Source organism: Trachinotus anak, unplaced genomic scaffold (genome assembly GCF_046630095.1).
Source record: "Trachinotus anak isolate AG129_WGS33_773 ecotype Australia unplaced genomic scaffold, CSIRO_AGI_Tana_v1 ptg000028l, whole genome shotgun sequence".
Classification (NCBI taxonomy): Eukaryota; Metazoa; Chordata; class Actinopteri; order Carangiformes; family Carangidae; genus Trachinotus; species Trachinotus anak.
The window spans coordinates 5727493-5748420 of NW_027273879.1; the positions used below are offsets into that span (position 1 = coordinate 5727493).

At 41.4% G+C, this 20928-nt stretch overlaps 2 protein-coding genes across 6 annotated transcripts in view; both read left to right on the plus strand.

Moving 5' to 3' along the window:
- Window positions 1-12851, plus strand: part of LOC139611886 (protein CutA homolog) — a 49874-nt gene extending 37023 nt beyond the window's left edge. For 2 of the 5 annotated variants that reach the window (XM_071466892.1, XM_071466894.1), the window contains exons 3-7: window positions 7481-7629; window positions 9162-9221; window positions 11112-11157; window positions 11259-11308; window positions 12362-12851. In XM_071466892.1, the coding sequence (XP_071322993.1) occupies window positions 7502-7629; window positions 9162-9221; window positions 11112-11157; window positions 11259-11308; window positions 12362-12464 (387 nt within the window). In that variant the 5' untranslated portion in view covers window positions 7481-7501 and the 3' untranslated portion in view covers window positions 12465-12851. Of the gene's footprint in view, window positions 1-4751; window positions 6952-7480; window positions 7665-9161; window positions 9222-11111; window positions 11158-11258; window positions 11309-12361 lie in introns of those variants that run through there. The other 3 variants (XM_071466891.1, XM_071466896.1, XM_071466895.1) reach the window with 3 other exon arrangements.
- Window positions 12852-18302: 5451 nt separating this feature from the next.
- dab2ipb (DAB2 interacting protein b) overlaps window positions 18303-20928 on the plus strand; it is a 145791-nt gene continuing 143165 nt past the window's right edge. The window contains exon 1 of the mRNA XM_071466879.1: window positions 18303-18319. The gene's annotated coding sequence lies outside the window, so the exon portion shown is untranslated. The remainder of the gene's footprint in view (window positions 18320-20928) is intronic.

The following is a 20928-nucleotide window of genomic DNA, read 5'->3' on the forward strand; positions in this document are numbered from 1 at the left end:
CCAGTGGCAGTCGCTTGATCGATACAACACCCTGGATATTGACCAGGTCTTTAGCTTAGACCACTTCCTAATGGGTCAGGACACCTGTGTTTGCTGTACCTTGCAGAGTGGGTTGTCCATCCTTGATACCAAACATCCTTATCAGTTTCCGGTCTCTCACACACACACACACACACACACACACACAAAAACACGCACATCAGAGCAGCATCCTCTTAAGCTGGTGATTTTCTTATCACCACGTTGCACAAACCAACCCATTCATTAGCATTGATTTCCCTTTGAAGGAGCATAAAATGGTCCTCTGTCCACCCTTCCTCTATCTCTTATGCTGTTTTCCTCCTTGTTCTTCACTAACCTTCCCTGCGTCGTCTCTCCCCTGGCTCTGAAGTGATTCCTCCTTCTGGACGCTATACAGCAGGTGAACTCTTGTTGATTGCTCACAGCAGTTGGAGGTTATCATCTGGCTGGCAGTGAAGGTCTGAATAATACGCTGGAGCTGAACAAGGCCCAGGTGGAAAACAATTAATACAGCAAAGAAGCTGCTGCCTTCATACCAGGGAGGATGAAGAGGCAGGAGGAGAGATTAGATGAAGTGGTTGCAGGTTTAGGGGTGACTCATAAATAGGGTAAATAGGAGTGAAGGCGGTTGCTTGGCTGATTAGCTGCTGTATATAAAAAGGTTGCCCTGAGCATGCTTCTAGCTGCCCTTTTCATGGTGATTCCCGCATTTCCATAATGCCACTTTGTGATGGTTGCGTGTCTGAGGTTGACACGCACACAAACACACTCTCAGACACCACACCCACATCCTAACTATACACCAGGCTCAAAGTTTGATCTGTGTCGGACAGCACATCAATGAATCTATAGATTTTTTTTTTCCTGTGCCATGTTTTTCCAAATGACCTTGCCTTCGCGGACAGAATTTCTGCAGAACTGAACCCATGAATCCACCTGCATGGCCCAGTTCTCATCATCTGAAATCCTCACCAGGGTTGTGTGTGTAAGTTTGAGAGTATTTCAATTCATTATTTTAAAAGTAAGAGTCATATCAGTCAGAGCACCCCTGTGGAACATAGTCAGAATAAATACTTGCAGGAGGATTTGTGGAATTTAAGTGAAGAGAAATTTGTGCAGTCAAGAGGAATGTTTTTCCCCTTTTTTTTTTTTTTTTTTTTTTTTTTTTTTTAGATGTAACCCCCCTTTCAAACATATGCACACACACACACTCTTCTTCCATCAAGTCACACTGTTCATCCTCCACTTTATTGCCTGCAGGCACTCTAACTTGGGAGTCTGAACTTATTATGCTTCTCCCCTCTCTGAATTTTGGTGCACTCAGCTTGCGAATGGAGGGGGAATGAGCTCATTCCACCTGCGTCAGCACGAGGAATGGTTATGCTGCAGACGGCTCTGTGAGGAAAGTGTAATGAGGAAGCACAGTTTTTTGTTTTTTTTTTTTGTTTTTTTTTTTGTCGTGGAGGTGGCCCCCCGCGTGTGGGATCGGCTTCTCCCTCCCTCTCAACCAGTCAGGCATGATGTGATTTAAGGCTCGAGCCGCCGCAGGTGATCTCCACGAGAACAGATTTATGAAAATGTTTAACTTTTCCTGTAAGACTGCTCCAGGCTCTCTGTCCTCTCTCAAAACCAATCAACCAAAACGTTCCATTTGTCTCTCTTTGTCTCTCCTCTCTCTCTCTCTCTCTCTCTCTCTCTCTCTCAGTTGCTCTTGTCTCTCCATTTTGCACGTTATCACACCTTTGTCCTCTCCTCCAAGAACTAGGGAAACAGGGATGACAAAGCTTTCTTCTCAGCAGGGATTGCTGGAGGGATTTCTTTATTGATGGTGGCTGATTCTTTCATGCTGTGGTCAGGGGAAGGCGATGCTCTTATGTTCTGCTCTCTGTTTCTGGGCATGCATTGAGCTTAAATGCTCACCCATGGTTTTGGATATGAACCCTGTGCTTACGTTGCTAAACAAACATAAATACTCTACTTTTGCCATCTTTTTTGTGGAGAGCAGAAAAGAAATAAAAAAAATATGACAGTCAGTTCAGTTTTCTGATAAATGGCCTTGTGTGCTGCAGCAGTCGCGACATAGAGGGCAAAAAATAAAAAATAAATAAAAAAAAAACATCGAGGAAGAGAATGGAAAGGAGATGACAAGATATGGTGTTTGTCTGATCCTTGAAAGGGGAGAGGTTTCATTACCTGTGGGACTTCAGCAGGGGATGTCTCGGTGGTGGTGTATTTTTTTCTCATTGCCTGTCAGAGTTGCGGTGCTGCTACATAGACTTGTATGTTTTTAGTCACCCAGGGATTTCAGTGGCACCAGCGGGAGCCAGACAGCCCAGGAATCAGCTGTGATGGATGGCTATGTCTGTGCGAGAGGATCGAGGGGTCACGGGGGTTCACAGCGGTGATGGAGACACTTCCCTGCTCGGCCCCCATGACTTTTTTAATTAACCTCTATGGGAGAACCAGTCTCTTTCTTTGGAGACGATCACAGCCTGGAAAGTCCCTTCATTAGGACTTATCTCACCTCCATGTGTCCACTGGTGTCCACAGTTTCTTTCCCTACCTCCTGTACCTCCCATTCAGTGCAGTAATGGCACTGCCACACAGGGAGAAAGACAGCAGAAGTGAGAGCCAACGGAGTACCTGGCCCCTTCAGAGTGATCATCCTCTGTTCCCCTGTTCACACACACCTCACTCAAGTCTTTGTTTTCTGCTCTCTATTCATCTCTCTAATTCTCCCTGCTAGAATTCGCTTTATTTCACAGCAAGGAAACTTCATTGATCCCACCGTGAGACAATAGCACTTTAATGGCAAATTAGGCAAGGCACCTCTTGCCAGATTCCTTTGTACCTTTCTTCTTTTCATCTCCCATTTTCTCCTCTCCGCTCCTACTGTAGACCTCGTGGCCTCATTATATACAAACACACAAGAAGCATGGACAGAAATAAATATCATCCTATTTTTCACATTAGACTTCTAAGGGACAAACAGACCTCGGTACTCCTTTGGGGAAGCAAACCCCTCTGAGTGATGCCCCAGAACAAGCAGATCAAACGCCTCTCTTCTGGCTTCTTGACTTTCTTCCTATCTCTCTATTTTGGTTTCCTTCTTTCATGTTAGGGAACAGTGGCTTAAGTGGCTCTATTGGAGTTCTCTGATGGGCTCTCAAATGAAGCCTGGGTGAGCTTGGGAAATAAATTGGTTTGTTTGGAAGCTTGTGGCTCCTGTGGCGCCCCCTGCTGCTCGCTCTCGGATCCGTGCCATGTCCGATGAAAGAGGAGGGTGGGGACAGGCAAAGCAAAGTGCACAAGGCTGGCAGGGAAGAGGTCAAGAGAAAAAAAAAAGGGAGGGGGGCAGAGGGGGATGGGATGAGTCATGCAGCTTGCTGTGCTGGAGAATTTACATTTCATTTCAGTCGATGAGAGTTTTATACATGCTAAATGAACACCCTACATTATATTTATTCACAGTGGAAGGAGGGGATGAGGCAGAGAGAAATGCGTGGACCCACAGCTCCCCCATGTGGACATCCTGCACAAAACCACCTTTTTTTTTTTTAAATCCAGAGCTTGAAGGAAGCGACTTTTCAATTCCATTGAACTGACACACCCCATCAAAGCCCTAATTTTGCGTCTTTCGACCGTTCAGCAAATTCAGCTTCTCCGCTGAAATCATTTTTCTTTACTAACCTGTTTTCCCACATCCAATTTTTACACCATTTTTCTGTTTCACATGGAAAATTCTGAGCATGCTGTATCACTTTGGTTTGTTCTTGCGTCAACAATGCGGCTCTGAATTATTCATGTTTCTTTAATATTCCTGTTTGTCTGCATCTTCTTCATTCTCATGCAGGCTTGCAGAGTCCTTGGCTTTTGTGTGTAGCTTATCTGAAAGGGACAAGTTGCTTTACAAATTGTGAGTGCTGATGCGTGTGGGTTGTGTTCACCCACATCCATACACCTGTGCGTTTGCATGTAATTGTTGTATTTCCTACAAAAATATCCTCAGATCAGAGAGCCTGGTCTTTGTCACTAAAACGGGAGAATACAGAGCCTTCTTCTTTGGCTCTGTATTTTTGCATTTTTTTTTGTTTCTTTGCCATTTTTCTGCAGGTTTTCATCTTGTTACAGAATAATCGGAGCTTTCAGTGTGAAAACAAACACATCTGCCTTGTCCAGGTGCTGAGGTGTTAATTATTACATTCCACTCAAAGATGACACTTCCTCTTCCCATTACAGACGGATAGCAGTTACATCACTCTGCAGCATGTGTCCTCTAAACTTTTAAAAGACAGTGTTTATGTTATATAAAAGTATTTTTTTAACTTTTATTTCACCATGCAAGACATTAAGAACAAATTCTTATTTACAGTGACGGCCTGGCTTGGGGCGTGCCTGGATTGGCCTTGCACTATGTGAGCCGCTGCAGGCCAGCCAGTATTAAAAGTTCACAGCTGATTAAAGAGCTTATAAGAGTTTGGCAGCAGAGGGTTTGAGAGGACCAAAAATCTGAGACCCCTTTCCTATTCATGGGGAAAAAAAAGATGTCCCTATGTTTTCATGTTAATTTTATCTGCTCCGTAACAGGAGCCCATTACTAATCTTTCAAATCATGCATAATTCCAAAGTCGAAATTCTCTTGGGACTTTTATTGGTTTACAGGCAGTGGTGGAGAAACTTTTCTCTTTCTTCAAAATATATAATTTAGTTTTCCTCTGATCTCATTAAAATTCAGAAGCTTATGTAGGAGAGTATTGAAGTTGTGATGGTTCTTGCTGCAAAGGTGACAAAAATGACCATATTTTGGTGTAGTAGCATAAAACTCTTTATGATTATTTCATCTTATTTAGGTTATATGGGTAATCGCTGACACATGTATATAATCATTTTGTTATCCTTGAAAATGATGTTACTTAGTTTTAGAAATCCCAGAACTCCCTGGTGTGCTAATATGAACAAACTGTTACAAAACTAAAAGGAGATATTCAAACAGACAGATTTGGGAGAGGTAATGCTGCATAAAAACTGTCAGCAGCAGTCGCAGATATACAGCATATCAAAATCCACTGTATTTAATCATGCTCTGCAGCTCTGCAGCTCTGACACTCCAAACAGAAGTAATGTGTCATTTTCTGTTGTGGACTTCTGAAATATTTTTAACATTTCCAAATTCCGTTTCTAAGCAACTACCATAAAATTAGTCAACATATCAAGCCATTTAGTCAGACAACTGAACCCCTAGTGTCTTCAAAATGCACTGTAGATCCCGAGAATCAAACCCAAGACCTCAAAACTTCAGTAGTCCTCTTACTTCTTGATATAAGCCAACTTGAGATAGAGAGATATTTCCTCTTACTCCTTAAGAGTCCAACTGGCTCAAGGAGTTGGAGGCCAGTGGTTCCATCATTGTGATGCTCACAAAAATTTCAAGTCCAGTGTCCAAAGGAAAGAGTCAAATACTTCACTGCTGCAACATAAACACTCGAGGGGTCAAATGTCTTTTTACAGCTAGCTCTAGGTATTTGAGTGCTTGGAAGTTTTAAGCCTTCGTAAATTTGAAAGTCCAACAACCAGATGAAAGAGTGAAGGACTTTAAGAAATGAAAGGCAAGTGTCTCTGATCAAATAGCTCTTGGTATTTAGAGAACTGTGTGAAAGGTTTGGGGTTGTGTGCTCGATCCTTATGAGACTCAGTGAATTATGAAGTTGAACACTCAAAGTAAAGACAGGGAGAAGTTCAAAAAAGGAATAGTGCAGGGCCAATGTAGACATGCCCCTGGCCAGCAGCAGCTGTGTGAGTGTGCACACATAGTGCAAGGCTAATCCAGGCACGCCCAAGCCTGCAGTGGTGTGTGTCCTCACACTGTATAATGCAATACAATTATAAAAACTCCACCCTCATGTTGCCACAGACGATTAGCCACTCATTGTTTTCTACAAGGTAACCCCAACCTTCTGTTAATGGAGTTCACCCTCTGCAGCAGGACTGCTTTTGAGGCCCCAGTACTATCGACGACAAGGATGCAAACTAGAAACTACACCACTGAAGCCTCACGACTGCAAACAAACCCACCACACCCCCCAGACCCCCTCACACTCATGCTTTATAAGATGACTGTGTGTTTTATATGCACAACTTAGACCTGCAAAGTAATTACGCCACCACACCATCATTTTTTGGAGTGAAGTAAAACCTAATATTTCCCTGTGACATGAAGCGGTGTAGATGTGTACAAAATGAACATACTCAAATAAAACAAATACTTAAACGTCCCATCACTGGATACAGGCATCAGTACAATGTGGATTAAGTAAGATAAATGGTCCAATAGCTTTATAATTAGTCCACTGAAGAACACCTTTATATAAACAGTGGTATTGTCTTCCGTGTCGTGGGTTCACAGCCTTATGCAGTCATCACAAAACACGCCGTGGGGCAGAAAAAAAAAAAAAAAAAAAAGTTGTTCGTACGGCTCAAACACCAAAGCCGATTATGACCCGGGCCAGGAGGCAGGGCGGCGGAGGTGGACGGGCAATTTCGATTGGTCGCTGGCGCGTCAGGAAGTCTAAGCAACCAATTGAACGGCGCGGATATTTGTCTCTGTCTTTGACCTACAGTACCTGTCAACACAATGCACTTCTTCTCTGGAAGGTAACGAGTTTCCAGTGGATTTCTCCCTCTCGCAGAGCAGCTGTTTAACCGCGGCCGAAGTGGCTGTGAAAATGACAGCACACCTGTTATCCCGGGAGAAAGACTAAGCGGTTTTATGAATGAGGCTCAGCACGGTTTGTCCCGCTTCCTGTCAACACCAGCCGGACCCTGGGAATGACATTTGTTGCCACTGACAGGATGGAGTGGCTGTTCCAGCGGTGTCATAAAGAGGCTGTCCTCCACCCTGTCTTTCGCTCGGTGCTGCCCATGTGTTGTGTGGTAAGAGCTGCTGTGATTATTATATGGACTAGTATAACATGAAAACTTTGAGAAAAGTCTTAAGGAACCCACAACAATGTGCAATTGTTATTGATTGTATTTTGTCTAACATCATTTGTGTTGGATTTTACATGCATCCATGTCTGGCTGTGATGCTGTGCACAGAAGTAGGACAGATTATAAATTGGTCTTTGCGTCCAAGCCAAGGCCTATACTCATTTATCTCTGACAGACAGCGCCAAATAATAAGAGGATAAATACTGAATCCAATCCAACACAAACATGGCAATCCTTTCAGAGAGTGGGAGATAATTAAATTGAGTTATAACTTCCCCTCATCCAGACGTAAAATAAAATAAAAAAAAAAAACATGAACAAACCACATTTCCAAATAATGTATTACAGATGCAAACATCATCCTGGGGCGCCACAAACATGCTCTTAAAGTCTGTTAGGCGACTTTAACCTGTCAGCACATTGAAATGTTCTTGTCCCTTTTTGCATCCACACCACCCCCCCTCTTCTCCAGCTCTTGATCCTGTCTGTGTCCATGTTCCCGGGGTTGTGGTCCATTGGCGTCCAGCTCCATTCAGCCTTCACAGGGAGCTACGTACCAGGCCACCACTCTGTCCTTCTGCTCAACAGTCCTAACGAACAGGCAGCCAAGGACATTGGCAGGTGCAGTAGTGAGTGGTCACCACAAATCATATCAGGTTACATGTTACAGTCTTTAAAAAATAAACGGTGGAAACACAGGGTTTAATTTTCTGATCCGGTGATTCAGAGGGACAGTTTGACATTTTAAAGGAGCTATATGCAAGTTTTGCTGTTATTTAAAAGCCAGTGTTGCAAGTCAGGGAGAAACGCTGCAAGTTCAGCATTAAAGTTCATTCCTTTAGTCGCCAAGAGCTGTCTCCAGCAGTGGAAAGCTCGCCAGTGTTAACTCTTGCTTTTCTTCTATTTTTAATCACTTATGACGCAGTTAGCATGCTAACCAGCTAGCCCCGGCCTGATAGCAAGTCACTGTAGTATCCGGTCTGCCCTGAAGTGGTAGCGCTGTTCAGAGGGCTGATTATAGGCTAACCTCTTGTGTTGTAAACGCAGCAATGGCTGAAGGGCTTGGCAATCGCCCATCACCACCACCTGCTGCAGGCAAGACACCATGTTTGGAGGTAGAGAAAGCTTACATATAGCCCCTTTAAGGGAGAGCTAGGTGAGAAGATTAAAACTATATGGAGCTAGCAGCTAGTTAGCTTAGCACAAAAATCTGGAAATGGGGGAAATGTGTGTTCTGGCTTTGTCAAAAAGGTTGAGGAAAAAAATATCTGCCTAACAGCACCTCTAAAGCTCACTGATTAACATGTCTTAACAAGTTTAATCTGTACAACCACCAAAGTGTAAGATTTACAGAGTAATTGTGTTTTAATGGTTAATTTCGTGGAGACAGTGCAGTTTTTATACTTCAGTTTTATGCAGGCCTATGCATTGAGAAAGCAAGATAGAAACTTATCTTTTCAGGTGCTGCTTCCAGTCTTTGGATAACCAGTGGCTGGCTCTATAGCCTCGTAGTTACCATACAGAAATGAATGGTGTTCATCTTCTCATCTAACACTCGAGAAGGAAGTGAATAAGTGTATTTACCAGAAATATAGAGCTTTTCCTTTAATCCTGGGTGCTAATTAAATTCTTTAGCTTTAGTACGCGACTTGTGGTTTGCAAATTAATTGAATTGACTTAAACAATTCAAAGTCACTCATACACAAGAGACTTTTCTTTATAGAGAAGAGATACAATCTCTTCAAACCCACTACTGGTAGAGCGTTATGTTTGCACTCTCATCTCCTTTGTTGGCATTTTAGCTGCATGTAAATGAGCTCCATCTATTTACCACATGTCAAAACAGAAAGTAGTTACAGAGCGGGTGCCAGATATGTAAATGACCTCCTCTAGAGCCCCTGGTCTGAGGAAGGGGCATGGTGATGAACTATAATATCAGCTGAGTAGCAGCAGAAAGCAAAGTTTACTATCTTTTTTTCAGAATTTACTGCATTGAAGTATTTTCCTGCAGCTCTCATGAATAGCACCGTAATGTTTCATGGAATTGATAAACAGCTGGTGGTTTGTAAGTGTTTAATTTTTCTTTCCTCTCTTTCCATGTCTGCCCCCATCGTTCTCATCTACGTTCCCCACCATTCTGTCTTCTTTTCCAGGGCAATCATGGAGAGGCGGTTGGCAGCCAGTATTAACATTCTCTCCAGGACCTCCACAATGTAAATCATATTTGACCCCTATCTTGACACAACCTTCTACCCAGCTGATGCACAACCACAAGGACTAGCTTAGTTAAAATGTCTCTCTCATATGCAGACACTTACAGGCATAAACACATACGGTGCATTCAGAAAGTGTTCAGACCCCTTCACTCAATACAATATTACAAAGGAAAAACTATGACAGGTGCCTCCCTTTTCTCTTGATCATCTTTGAGATGTTTCTACACCTTGACTGGAGTCCACCTGTGGTAAATTTAATTGGCTGGATGTGATTTGGAAAGACACACACCTGTCTATGTAAGGTCTCACACCTGACAATGCACATCAGAGCAAAAACTAGGTCATAAGGTTGTAGAAACCACCTGCAGAGCTCAGAGGGACAACCATGACTGCAGTGCTCCACTGATCTTGGCTTTATGGCAGAGTAGCCAGATGGAAGCCTCTCCTCAGTGAAAGACACATGAAAGCTGCTTGCAGTTTGCAAAAAGAGCAGCTAAAAGACAGAGAAACAAGATTCTCCGGTCTGATGAAACCAAGATTTAACTGTTTGGACTCAATTGCGACTCAAGCTTAACGTTGGTCATCGCTCATCCCCTGCCCAATACCATCCCCACGGTGAAGTACAGTGGTGGCAACATAGTGCTGTGGGGGAGTTTTTCATTAGCTGGGACACAGACTGGTGAGGTTTGAGGCTAAAAGTTAAACAGAGAAGAGTAGAGAAGTCCTGATCCAGGGTGCTCAGGACCTCAGACTTTGCCAAAGATTCATGACCCGAAGCACACAGCTAGGACAACGCAGGAGTGGCTTAGGGAAGACCTGAAAATGGCTGCCCACCTACGGTCCCCATCCAACTTCAGCTTGACAGGATCTGCAGAGAAGAATGACAGAAAATCCCCAAATCCAGGTGTGAAAAGCTTGTTGCATCACACCCAAGAAGACTCGAGGCTGTAATCGCTGCCAAAAAGTGCTTCAACTAAGTACTCAGTAAAGGGTCTGAATACTTATGTCAGTGTGATGGTTCAGAATTTCCTTCTTAATGAAGTTGCAAAACTGCCTAAAACTGTCTCTGTTTTGTCATTATAGGATATTAAGTATAGATTGATGAGGGGAAAAAATGAATTTAAACAGTCTCATCACAAGGCTGCAACATAAAATCTAGAAAAAAGTGTAGGGGTCTGAATACTTTCTGAATGCACTGCATGTTCTTTTTATCCTCTACTGCATGGTTGGTTACTGAGGAAACCACAAGGTGAACAGGGCTGCACCCAAATGGTTTTATCAGTTTTCCCATCATAGAAAGTATATGGCAATTGGCCTTCAAAGCAGCCATGTGTTTTTATGCATGGATTAGCTTTCCTGTTAATGCATAACCACAGGGGGCACAAGGAAGTGAAATCTCAGGCTGTACAGGACAGATGGTAACTGAACAGAAAAGGCAGCACTGAAGCTGTTAACCAAACAGAGGTGTAGCCTAAAAATAGAGGATGTGGTTGATTAGTTTCGGGGCCATAGTGGGGGTTGGAGGTAGTTAGGTGTTTGTGTGTGTGAAAGTTTCGGTCATGTGGGTTCTCAGTTTGTGTCGCTGTCTTTCACAGTCCAAAAAAAAAACAAAACACCACGTTAAAAGGGAAAAAGGCAGTTTTGCACTTGACAGCATAAAAGCCTGCCAGGAACAGTTTGACGATATCCCTGTAAATCACAGTGGCCATAATAAATGGGTGGTGAGGGTTTGATTGTTGTGTTCCTTTGGAAAATACAGTTTTTCTTGAAATGTTTTTGTACAGAATTTAAAGGCTCTGCAGGATGTACACACACTGCTACTTTTAGTCCTAAGTCATTTACAGTACATGGAACAGTTATCATGTCTTATCTTCTCTGGTTCTTCAGGTACTATTGGAAAGGTGAAATCCAGGATGCAAGTGAGATTCTGATGGTAAGCTTACTGAGAAAAGTCAGTTTGTGATCAACATGTACTCAACAGGCATGTGGAAAATGAAGGCAGAACTGTAAGATGAGATGTCATTGTTGTTGCAGCTGGTGAAAACAAAGACGTCCAGGATCCAGCAAGTCATAGACTATGTGAGGTGAGGTTTTGCTTTATGTAATATATGGTAGACACACGTTAAAAAAGGTTCATAATGGTTATTTTCAATTTCCGCCTCATTGTGTGCGTAAAATTTCATTACTTCACACTTGGTTAAGCCCCTAGAGGACCTCCAGTTTTCCAGTAGCCCTGGGAAACACTTTTTTTAATGAATAAAATGTTCTATTTTTTTTATTTTTATATAGTGATGTTGCTCAGATGGAAGAAGGAAGATTTAGTTGCTATAGCTTGAATGTAATTTTAAAGCAGATACATTCATAAGAAAAAAAAAAAAAGGGAAGTAATGATAATTACACGTCCACAATTTCTAATGTCAGGTGCAAGATCTTACATATTCTACATGAATCCTTATTTTTTTCTTTTTCTTTCCCGATCTATCAGATAGTCAAACAGCATATCTTCTACTGTAACATATGCAGATTTTTGTCAGTGGTTCATGAGAACATTGCATCCAATGTTCTCATGAACCACTGCCAAAAGATCAGAATCAGATTTGCCATTCAATAATATACACTTTACATACATGGAAGCAAGTTATCATTTAAAAACAAAAACAAAAAAAACCCAAAACGCTTACATGTTTAAAAAAGACACATAGGTCGTTTGTGCAGCAGGTCATTATGACGTTTTCTTGTTAGGCAACATCTAGTGGTTGTATTAATGATGGGAGCAAACAGAAAAGTGCAGTGGAGTAGTACATAGAGCGACAATATCCCTGTCAAGAGGAGGTTGGTGTGGATGGATGGATGAGCTGTGTTTGATTCCCATGTCGAAGTAACAGTTTGTTGTTTCCATTATCCATCACCGTTTGACAAAGGTAACCTGTGACGTGTCTACTATTGTAACGATGACAACCAAGGTCCAGTAGGCCTGCTGCCGTAGGGGCGCTGTGTCAGGAGACAGTCACATGGGTCGTATTAGAGGACTGAAAAAAAAATGATTGTATGATTGTTAAGGTTGGAGGACTGGTTGTGCTGAAGCGCAAATCTTTATGAACAAATTGGTTTTATGTGACACATTTGTGTTGTTCAAGGTCTGTTCACCCCTATGCAAACCCAGAAGTCCTCAGCTTCCCAGTGGAGGATGGCAGCTTGGCTTACATGAAGTGGATGGATGAAGCCATTCCAGATGACTGATACATCATTCAAAACCCAAGCCAATCCCAGCATGGACTGCAGCCGAACAAGGAAACCGAGCCATGCGCACATGCTGTTGTGTGCTGAAGGCTTTGGCAGGGTTGAGAAAACAAACGCTCTATTGAACAGAAGTTCAATACATGACATTTACATTATTCTGTTGCTTTGACCTTTTCACTGTAAACTCCACAATGTACTGTGGGGTTTGATTTCTGTCTTTTAAAGAGCTTTATATCGCAGCCACAGAAAACACTTGTTTCTAATTGGCTGTTAAAATTGTGTAACGGGACAAGTGAAACAGTCCCAGTTGACTGCTACACATTACATTATCAGTTGATTGTCACTGATAAAACTGATGCAACATGGATTAAAATGACCACAAACTAACTTTTAAGTGGTTGACAGTTTGTATTATGCATTCTTTGCCTCCACCTCATTATGCATAATTGTTTATATACTGATGTACATTTAACACTGTCCTCTAATAGTCTTATCCGTAAGTATAAGGTAATCTTTTGAGTCTTGAGTATTTGCATTTGATGAAATTTGTTCTTTTTGTTTTTGCATTTACTTAAGATGACATCACTCTCCCTGCAGCTTTAACATAGTAATTGGGCTGGAAACTATTGATGGCATGACTGTACTATCCTGATTACCCAATTAACCTAAAACTATTGTGATGATTAGAATCAGAAAGACTTTTTTGATCCACGCAGGGAAATTTCTGTTACAAATGCACCACACGGTAAGGATCATACTCATGTACTTCTGTTACTCACCACTGCCCATTTATAATTATTACCATATGCTTAAAAAGAGAACTAAATTTAGTGTTATGAACTGGAGACTCACACGATTTTAAAAAAACATTTAAATGTTTTTTTAAAAAAAGCTGCATCCTCACAAAAAGAAATCCGATCAGCAACACTCAGGAAGAGGATGTCAGAGTGGTCTACATGTACCTACTATTCAATACTTGATTGATTTGTCAGGCTGCAGAAGAGGGACACAAACACATGTGCACACGTGATGTTTACATTCCCGTTATTGTTGTGAGGGAAGCAGTTGGTGACAGAGAGCTGTTCGTACTAAAAAAAGGGCAATACTGCTGAATTTCAGCCTTGGTTAGAGCGTGTTTTAAAATTTAAATTAGAAAAATGTAATAAGACATTTACTAGCATCATATATAACCTCAATTAGAGCTACAGATATACTGAGGATAATAATGTTAAAGACAAGAAATGCTGCTGGGTATACGATGCCACATTGGTGGTCACAGAGACCTTTTCAGCCATGCATGCTTACCTCACTAAACAAAAACACGCTCTAAGCCTCAGTCTGCAGAACCAGTTTCCGGCATGAGGCCCCAACAAAGAAACTGCAGACATGGTTTAGTCGGGTGTTGTGTCTGTGGAGCCAAAATAATCCTCCCCATCAGGTCCAGAGATCAGGCCATTTGGCAGCTGTGTGTGTGTTTTTTTGTGTGGGTGGGTGTTACTTTACTGCATATGTATCCATTCATACACCTGAGCTCAAATTGATGTGTATGCACAGTATATGAACATGCATACAAACATGTACTTGTGTGAGTCATGATGGCTGATTAGACACAAGTAAATAAATATTTCAGTTCATGTTGCAAAAACTGAAATTGTATCCTGCAATTTGATTCAATGTTCACTAGATGGTGGTGTTTCAATACACATGAAAAACACAAATCATGCCAGTGACAAGGTCAATCATATTGTTTCCATTGTCATTTTTGCACTTAATGCTAAAAAACAAAAACACAGTCTGCTCAGTTCCCTGCTCAAAATAATCTCTCCAGGTTGTTTTCCTTCTTTTTTCTTACATCTACTGCCACCACTCCTCTAATACTAAGTAATTTGAAAGGTGTCTGAGCAGCCGTTTTCCACTCCTCCATCACTGAGACAACAAATCCCATGCAGCGCTATCACCAGTGTTTGGATCACAGGGGAAGGGTGGAGTGATTTTTGGAGCTTTTGTTTCCACCCCAGTCCCCTACACCACATAATTTACAAATGTCATAACTGCCCCTAGATCCATGATTTGTCTTAGCAATGTTCAAACAAAATCAAGTTCAGACTTAATGAGGTGGTCTGAAGATAGATTCCATTAAGTGTGTGGTATGTCTCTCATATTGGTTTATTATTGCCAAGTGCTACCGACCTCACCGAGCACTGGTTATGCTACATCTACATCTGATACATAATGCAGACGGAAACTATTTCTGTGGAGACCTTCTATATAGAAGATAGTCAGTCAAAGCCTAATTGCATGTGGCAACTAAAGAAACACCAGACTGTATGTTTCCACATGAATATAATCCAAGTTGTGTAAACAGACAGATGGCAGGCACTTTCTTCCTTTTTCATTAGATTCTCCATGAGTCACAGCGGTAGGAACAAGATAATTAAGAATAAACTGTAAGAAATGGTCACAGATAACATGCTTCCACTGAGCAATTCAATAAACTGAGGGTAATAAACATACACACACACACACACACACACACACACACACTTGATCTAGAGAGTTTTTGAAATGGTGTGTATTTACTGTGATTGCCACTACAGTTTATAATTATTATGAAAAGTACTTTAAAGACCAGATGGTGACAGTAGCAGTGAGGTCAATGACATTTTATATATCTGCTCTATTATATACTGTACATATGAATACTGTGCATAACTCCAGAGAAGTTTCATCCATTTGCCCACTGCAAGATATTCAAGGACTGGTTTAGAGTCATATTGTATCTCATATGCTATAATAAATGACTTTGTTAATGTTGATAAATCACTTGCTAATACTTTATAGATCGTTTATCAGCCTTTAATACAAAAAAACATTGCATTGCCAGGTTGTGGAAAATCCTCCTGCAGCATGAAGCTCCCTTTTTTCTTTTTAGCTCTTTAATTTAACTGTTTGGCCACTTGCAAACCACTGTCAAAATGAAAGTTATTTTTGGCACTGTTATTGCTACTACTGGTTATACTCACAAGCACACTGGATGACTCATTTTTGCAGTTTTGGTGACCACAGGTACAAGTGCAATCATGGTGCACAATCTGAGAAGGGGGATGGAGCAGGGTGAATACATCGCAAGTAGGAGGAATACATTAGAGGCAGACAGTTTACTAATGGGCTGGTAAGACAGTCCAGACCAGTACTCCAGAAAACTGCTCTTCCCTGGGGAGGTGCAATATGATTATACAGCACCCAAGACCTGCTGCCAGGGGCAGAAAAGCTACTCTTTTAAAATATGAATGCATATTTTAGAATCAAATTATACCTCTCCTGCTTTCTTAAAGTTTTGTTTTAAAGAAAAAGTGCATGAAATAGGCTCTCACAGTAGACCGAGATGGAATGTTTAAACGGGTAGAGAATGAGCTTTTATATTTAATCCAGTGGAGCACGTAGCATGGATCCACCTGTCAAAACTGCAGTCATGTTTACTGCCCTCTTTAGATCATCTTACCTATAGCTCAAGAGGAATTTTGCACTTACTGGCTGCCCTTTCTCCATACTACAAAAAAAAAAAAAGAACACACAAGCCTATCATGCCCAATTAGCAGAGAAAACAATGGTGACCTTTTCAAGATGGAAAACTGGACATTAGGTTTTTGAAGTGATGCCCAGCTAACTGAGCAAATTAATCACAAGCTTAATATACATCAGCAGTCTAAGAAATGTCAAAAATTGTGTTTTTAGGGCAATTAGAAATCTTTTTACACCTGGCATTAAAAATGCACCTTATCTAGATAAGGAAAAACACATGTCAATGTAAAATGTAAATGTTGTGATCAGATCTCACTGACCACCTCTGGAGGAAGTCTGGTTTGTATTGTGTTCTGATCTTAAACGCATGCCGTAAAATACAGTCCACCACCTGAAGTTACTTATGAGCAGGTTTGCTCCAGAGGACATAGATCAGTCTTCAAAGAGGAAAGAAAATGCATTAGAAATACCAGTTGTAAACAAGATTGTTTATTATCTGGATAACAAATACAGCATAAGGCATTTTAATACCAAGTGTAAACAGGGTGTCTGTGGAATCCATGGAAAGTGCTCCCTAAGAAAAAAAATAGTACTCAAGCATGCATAATGGCGTGTACTAGTTGTCATGCATAATTAGTGTTTTAGAAACACAGTGCATTCCTCGAATTACAAACTTCAAACTGAATGCACATCACATACTAGACCTTGGTGTCATCTGATGGGGTTTTAATCAACTGAAAGAGAAGACTCTCATTCATCTTACAAGCCATCAAGGACAACATTAAAAATCTCTGACTCATCTAACCAAGCACGGAGTGATTCTTTTTCAGTGGAAGTAGAGTGTTGGTGTGCATTTTACAAATGAATCAGTGGCGTGCCATCAGGACAAGCAAGGCAAACTGCTTAGCTAAAAATAGATAGAAAAGCATTCTGTTCCATGAAGGATGTGATTTTACCAGTTTCCATTCATCTTGTAATTTACTGCCCTCCTGTGGCCGCGGAAGACTATAGTCTTTTGAAGCTAGCTTGTCGAGCAGCTGTTGCGATCATTTCATCATTTTTGTGGGTGTCGTTGTGTGCAATAGACAAAGGCTGGGGCTTGTCAAGCAGAGTGGGCGCGTTACCATGTGGAAATTGTACGCATTTTGCACATTACTTACGTTACTTCCTAAGCAGCAAGAAGTAGCAGCAGCAAAATTACGCTGATTTATGATAAATTATAGTAATGTGCTTGTTGCATTTGCTCTGTAAATGTAGGTTGCATGTTTAGGGAGAACCCAGCTCTCTATGCAAGACCTGCAGTAAGTTTGAGAAATCTGGGACAGCATATTGAGGCAGGAAGGAGTGCAGAAAGGTGAAGATTTCCAGGCTGGTTGCAGCAAGATGCAGGGGAAAGACTTTCAGCACAGGAAACAAAATCACGAGACAGGACAGGTCTGAGACCTTAGAGAGAGCCACTGCTACAGCTGTCATGATAAGGCATGTTGAGGGGTTCATTTTTCCTCAGTGTTGTAAAAACTGCTGAATAGCACATTGAGATGGTGGTGGTGGGAGGATTGGGTGCAGTGGGTGTACTTGGTTCTTTGGCTCTGCTTTCCCGTTGAAGTCACTGCACGCCACTGAAAGGAACAGAGGAACAAGGAAAACATACGGTTTGAGATTTTGGAGAGGTCTTTCTGCACACGCCAGCTGAAGACAAGGTTTTTGTGGCATCTTGCCATCCAGGCTGCAAATTGACTGAAGTTAAGATCAGTCTCACATAGCCAAACAGATGTTGTGGTCCATGTAAGCTCTGAATTGGCTTAGCACTCTGCAGTGCAAGGTTACGTGGAGGGGAGGGAAGAGTAATGGCTCAGTGCCTGAATGAGTAAGCCTACACTGAAGGTGATTGCTTTCTTCCTCTCTTCAGCACCTCCTCCTCCTCTGCTTCAACCTCTATGAATTCCTCCTTCCCTGATGCTCCTCCCATCTCCCTGCCTCCGTGTACCTCATAAATCCTCATCTGCAGCACATGTGCTTTGTGTTGAGACAAACATTCACACTCGCAGAAAATGAGAACAAGAATGAGAGAAATTGAGAATGAGATTGGAGACACTTGGCAACGTAATAAAGAAGCTCATTTGTTCTCCCATACCTCCCTCCTCGCTCCTCTGCTCAGACCCTCCCTGAGCTGCTACGCGGACTCCCGTCATCAAAACACACAGTGAGGCATGCTGGCTCGCTCACTCACTCTCTGTGGCTTGTGGACACACATACACACACACTCAGTCTCACACTGGAGTCAGCATTCAAGATGCAGCAGCAGGAAAGCATGTCTTCTGATGCCGTGTCAGGTAAATACAAAACAAGATGTGCATCTGTCATCCCTCCCTTTTCCTGCACCATTTCTATCCATCTTGTTTCACCATTAAATACCACACTCTTATTTTCTCTTGTTTCCCTGGCTTCTCTCTCCCATCATCTCTCTCCCTCTCTCTTTCTCTCTGCCCCCATCTGTCTATTTTCCTGTATGTGTGTTTTTCCTCTTATGCATGCCCATGAGTACATTTGTTGTGCTATAAGAGGTGATAACCATGATGATTATTATTGTAGAAGAACAGGAGGTGTACCTTTCCCCCCATATGGAGGTACATGAGGGAGTGCATTAAGGTGGAGTAGCTTCGTCTACTACGACCGCTTCACATCCAAAGTACATATGGACTGGAAAATATTGTTTTCTTCTGACCTAGATACGATGACAAGGCTTGTGCTACTTCTGCTGTGAGCTCCTTGTTTTCCTCACACTTACAGTTTGTTATAGTTGATTGGAACAATCAGTAAAGTCTTGTTTAGAGTGTCCTCTTATAGAGACAGCATCATTTAAGTGCTGATTGCTATGGAAATTTAGCTCATATGAAATTTGTGGATATCAAAGTTAGTGGTTTGGTTTGTTAAGCAGTGGAAGAGTTGTGGTTACATGTGCTATGCTTGGCCTGTGGAGGTTATAGTTGTCCTTGGTGATGGATAGATGGATAGATGGTATTGAACAGAGAACTAGACAGTGCACAGTTCCATTAGTTATAAATTCATTTGATTGGTGCCAGTAAAATGTTAAACCTGCATGTAAAAATTAATTGTTGCCTTAGGTTTATGTTGATTTACATTAACTGAATGCTGGATTGTACCATACTTATGAGAATTAATGCATTTAGAAAATCAAGAGAATTATAATAAGAACTTGTTTTCCTCCTCGTTGCACAGCATCAGACTCATTAAGACCACTCACTGTGAGCCTTCCTGACAAGTACAAAAACTGGAGAGCAGCAGCAGATAATGAGAGAATTTGTATGTTGTAGGGAAGAATTTACTTTTGACACTATTTCAACTCTGATTGACTCTGATGATTGCCAGCTAAAAAATACCTCTTGAATTTTGGGCTCCTCATTCGAAGACACCTCTCATTATCTGCTCTATTTTTAAAAACAAGCAAACAGCTACCACATTTGCCGCTGAAGTGAAAATGCATTTAAGGCAGGCAAATAACCTGCATGTGTTGCCAGTTCTGCACAAGTCAGTAATCATTCTTGCATGACTGTGGATTATGAGGGAAAACTATAGTATTACCACAAGACTCCATTTTTATTTTTGTCCCATTTTCTCAGCTAGACGAACTTGAAATGATTAACTTTTATTCCCTCTAAAAATTTTATTTCTCTTCACACCCAGTCAGTTTCATTTGTCGTCACATTAGAGCATTTGTCCCTTTATTTTGTTAATTTGGGCAGGGTTTCCTGTTCTCATCCAAGCTGACCACAGAGCATATTACATGGTGTATAATATTTTTGTGAGCCTTATGCTGGTCAGACCACAGGAGAAAATAGCAATTCTTGTAGGTGAAACATAAGTCAGCAAAATAAATGAGATCTTTATTATTTTGTTTTGATCCTCTGCTTATACCACAAAAGATGTATGACGTTTTCACGGTGACTAACACTGACTAATGAAGACTAAGACTCAGGAGATGTAGGATGCACAATTCTTGTTTTACAGTCTTGATACATACACATGAACAAAAGAGGTAGTGATGGAGAAGACTGACATCAGCACATATTCACATCAGACAATATGCAGTTAAGATTGAAGTAGTAATCATCTTCAGTGTGTTCTAAGAACACAGTTGGAGCTTGATTAAAGGACTTAAAAAAAAAAATAAAAAAAATATTGCACAGCACAATTTGAAGGAAGACAAAACATAATGTTGTGGCTGCCACGGTGTTGTTCGTGATTTACTGACACTTCAGACATTACTCCTGCTTGACACCCCATCACCAGTCTCACCCGAGCTCCCAGGTGAAATTATCTTCAGCACATGCTTCAGTTCAGGTTGATTCATGTCACCTCTGCTGAACTTAAATCTGCGGGGCAACCCAACGGCAGAACGGTACAGCAGCACATCTCTAAAGATGATTGTGGTACAGATGCATTGTTTGCTTCATGAACCTCTTAGACAGATGGCTGTTATTAGGAGTGCAGTCTCAGCAGGAACAAGAAAAAGGCATAATTTACCTTCAAGTGTGTTGTATTTGCCCACAGCAGAGACATAGCAGGTGGCATGCAGGATTACATAAAATGTGTGAGTGCAAGAGATAAATGTGAAGGTTCCCAGCAAGACAAGTGTAAACCACAAATAAAAACTATTTGTTTAAATGTAAGAGAGTTAGGCTACATGCATTCTCAGTCTCTTTCGTTATGCATTTTACTCCGGCTCTCTTTCTGATGACAGTACATTTTTTCTGATTGCCTTTGCACAGTTTTTATGACAGTTTGAATGTGGAAAAACTCTTAATCAAAGAGCCAAACTGGAAAACAAAACATTTCCTGAAATATACTGCATTTTCCTACAAGATTGAGCAGCAAACAAGACAACCAAACATTGTAGGCTATGACAAAATGAAACACATTG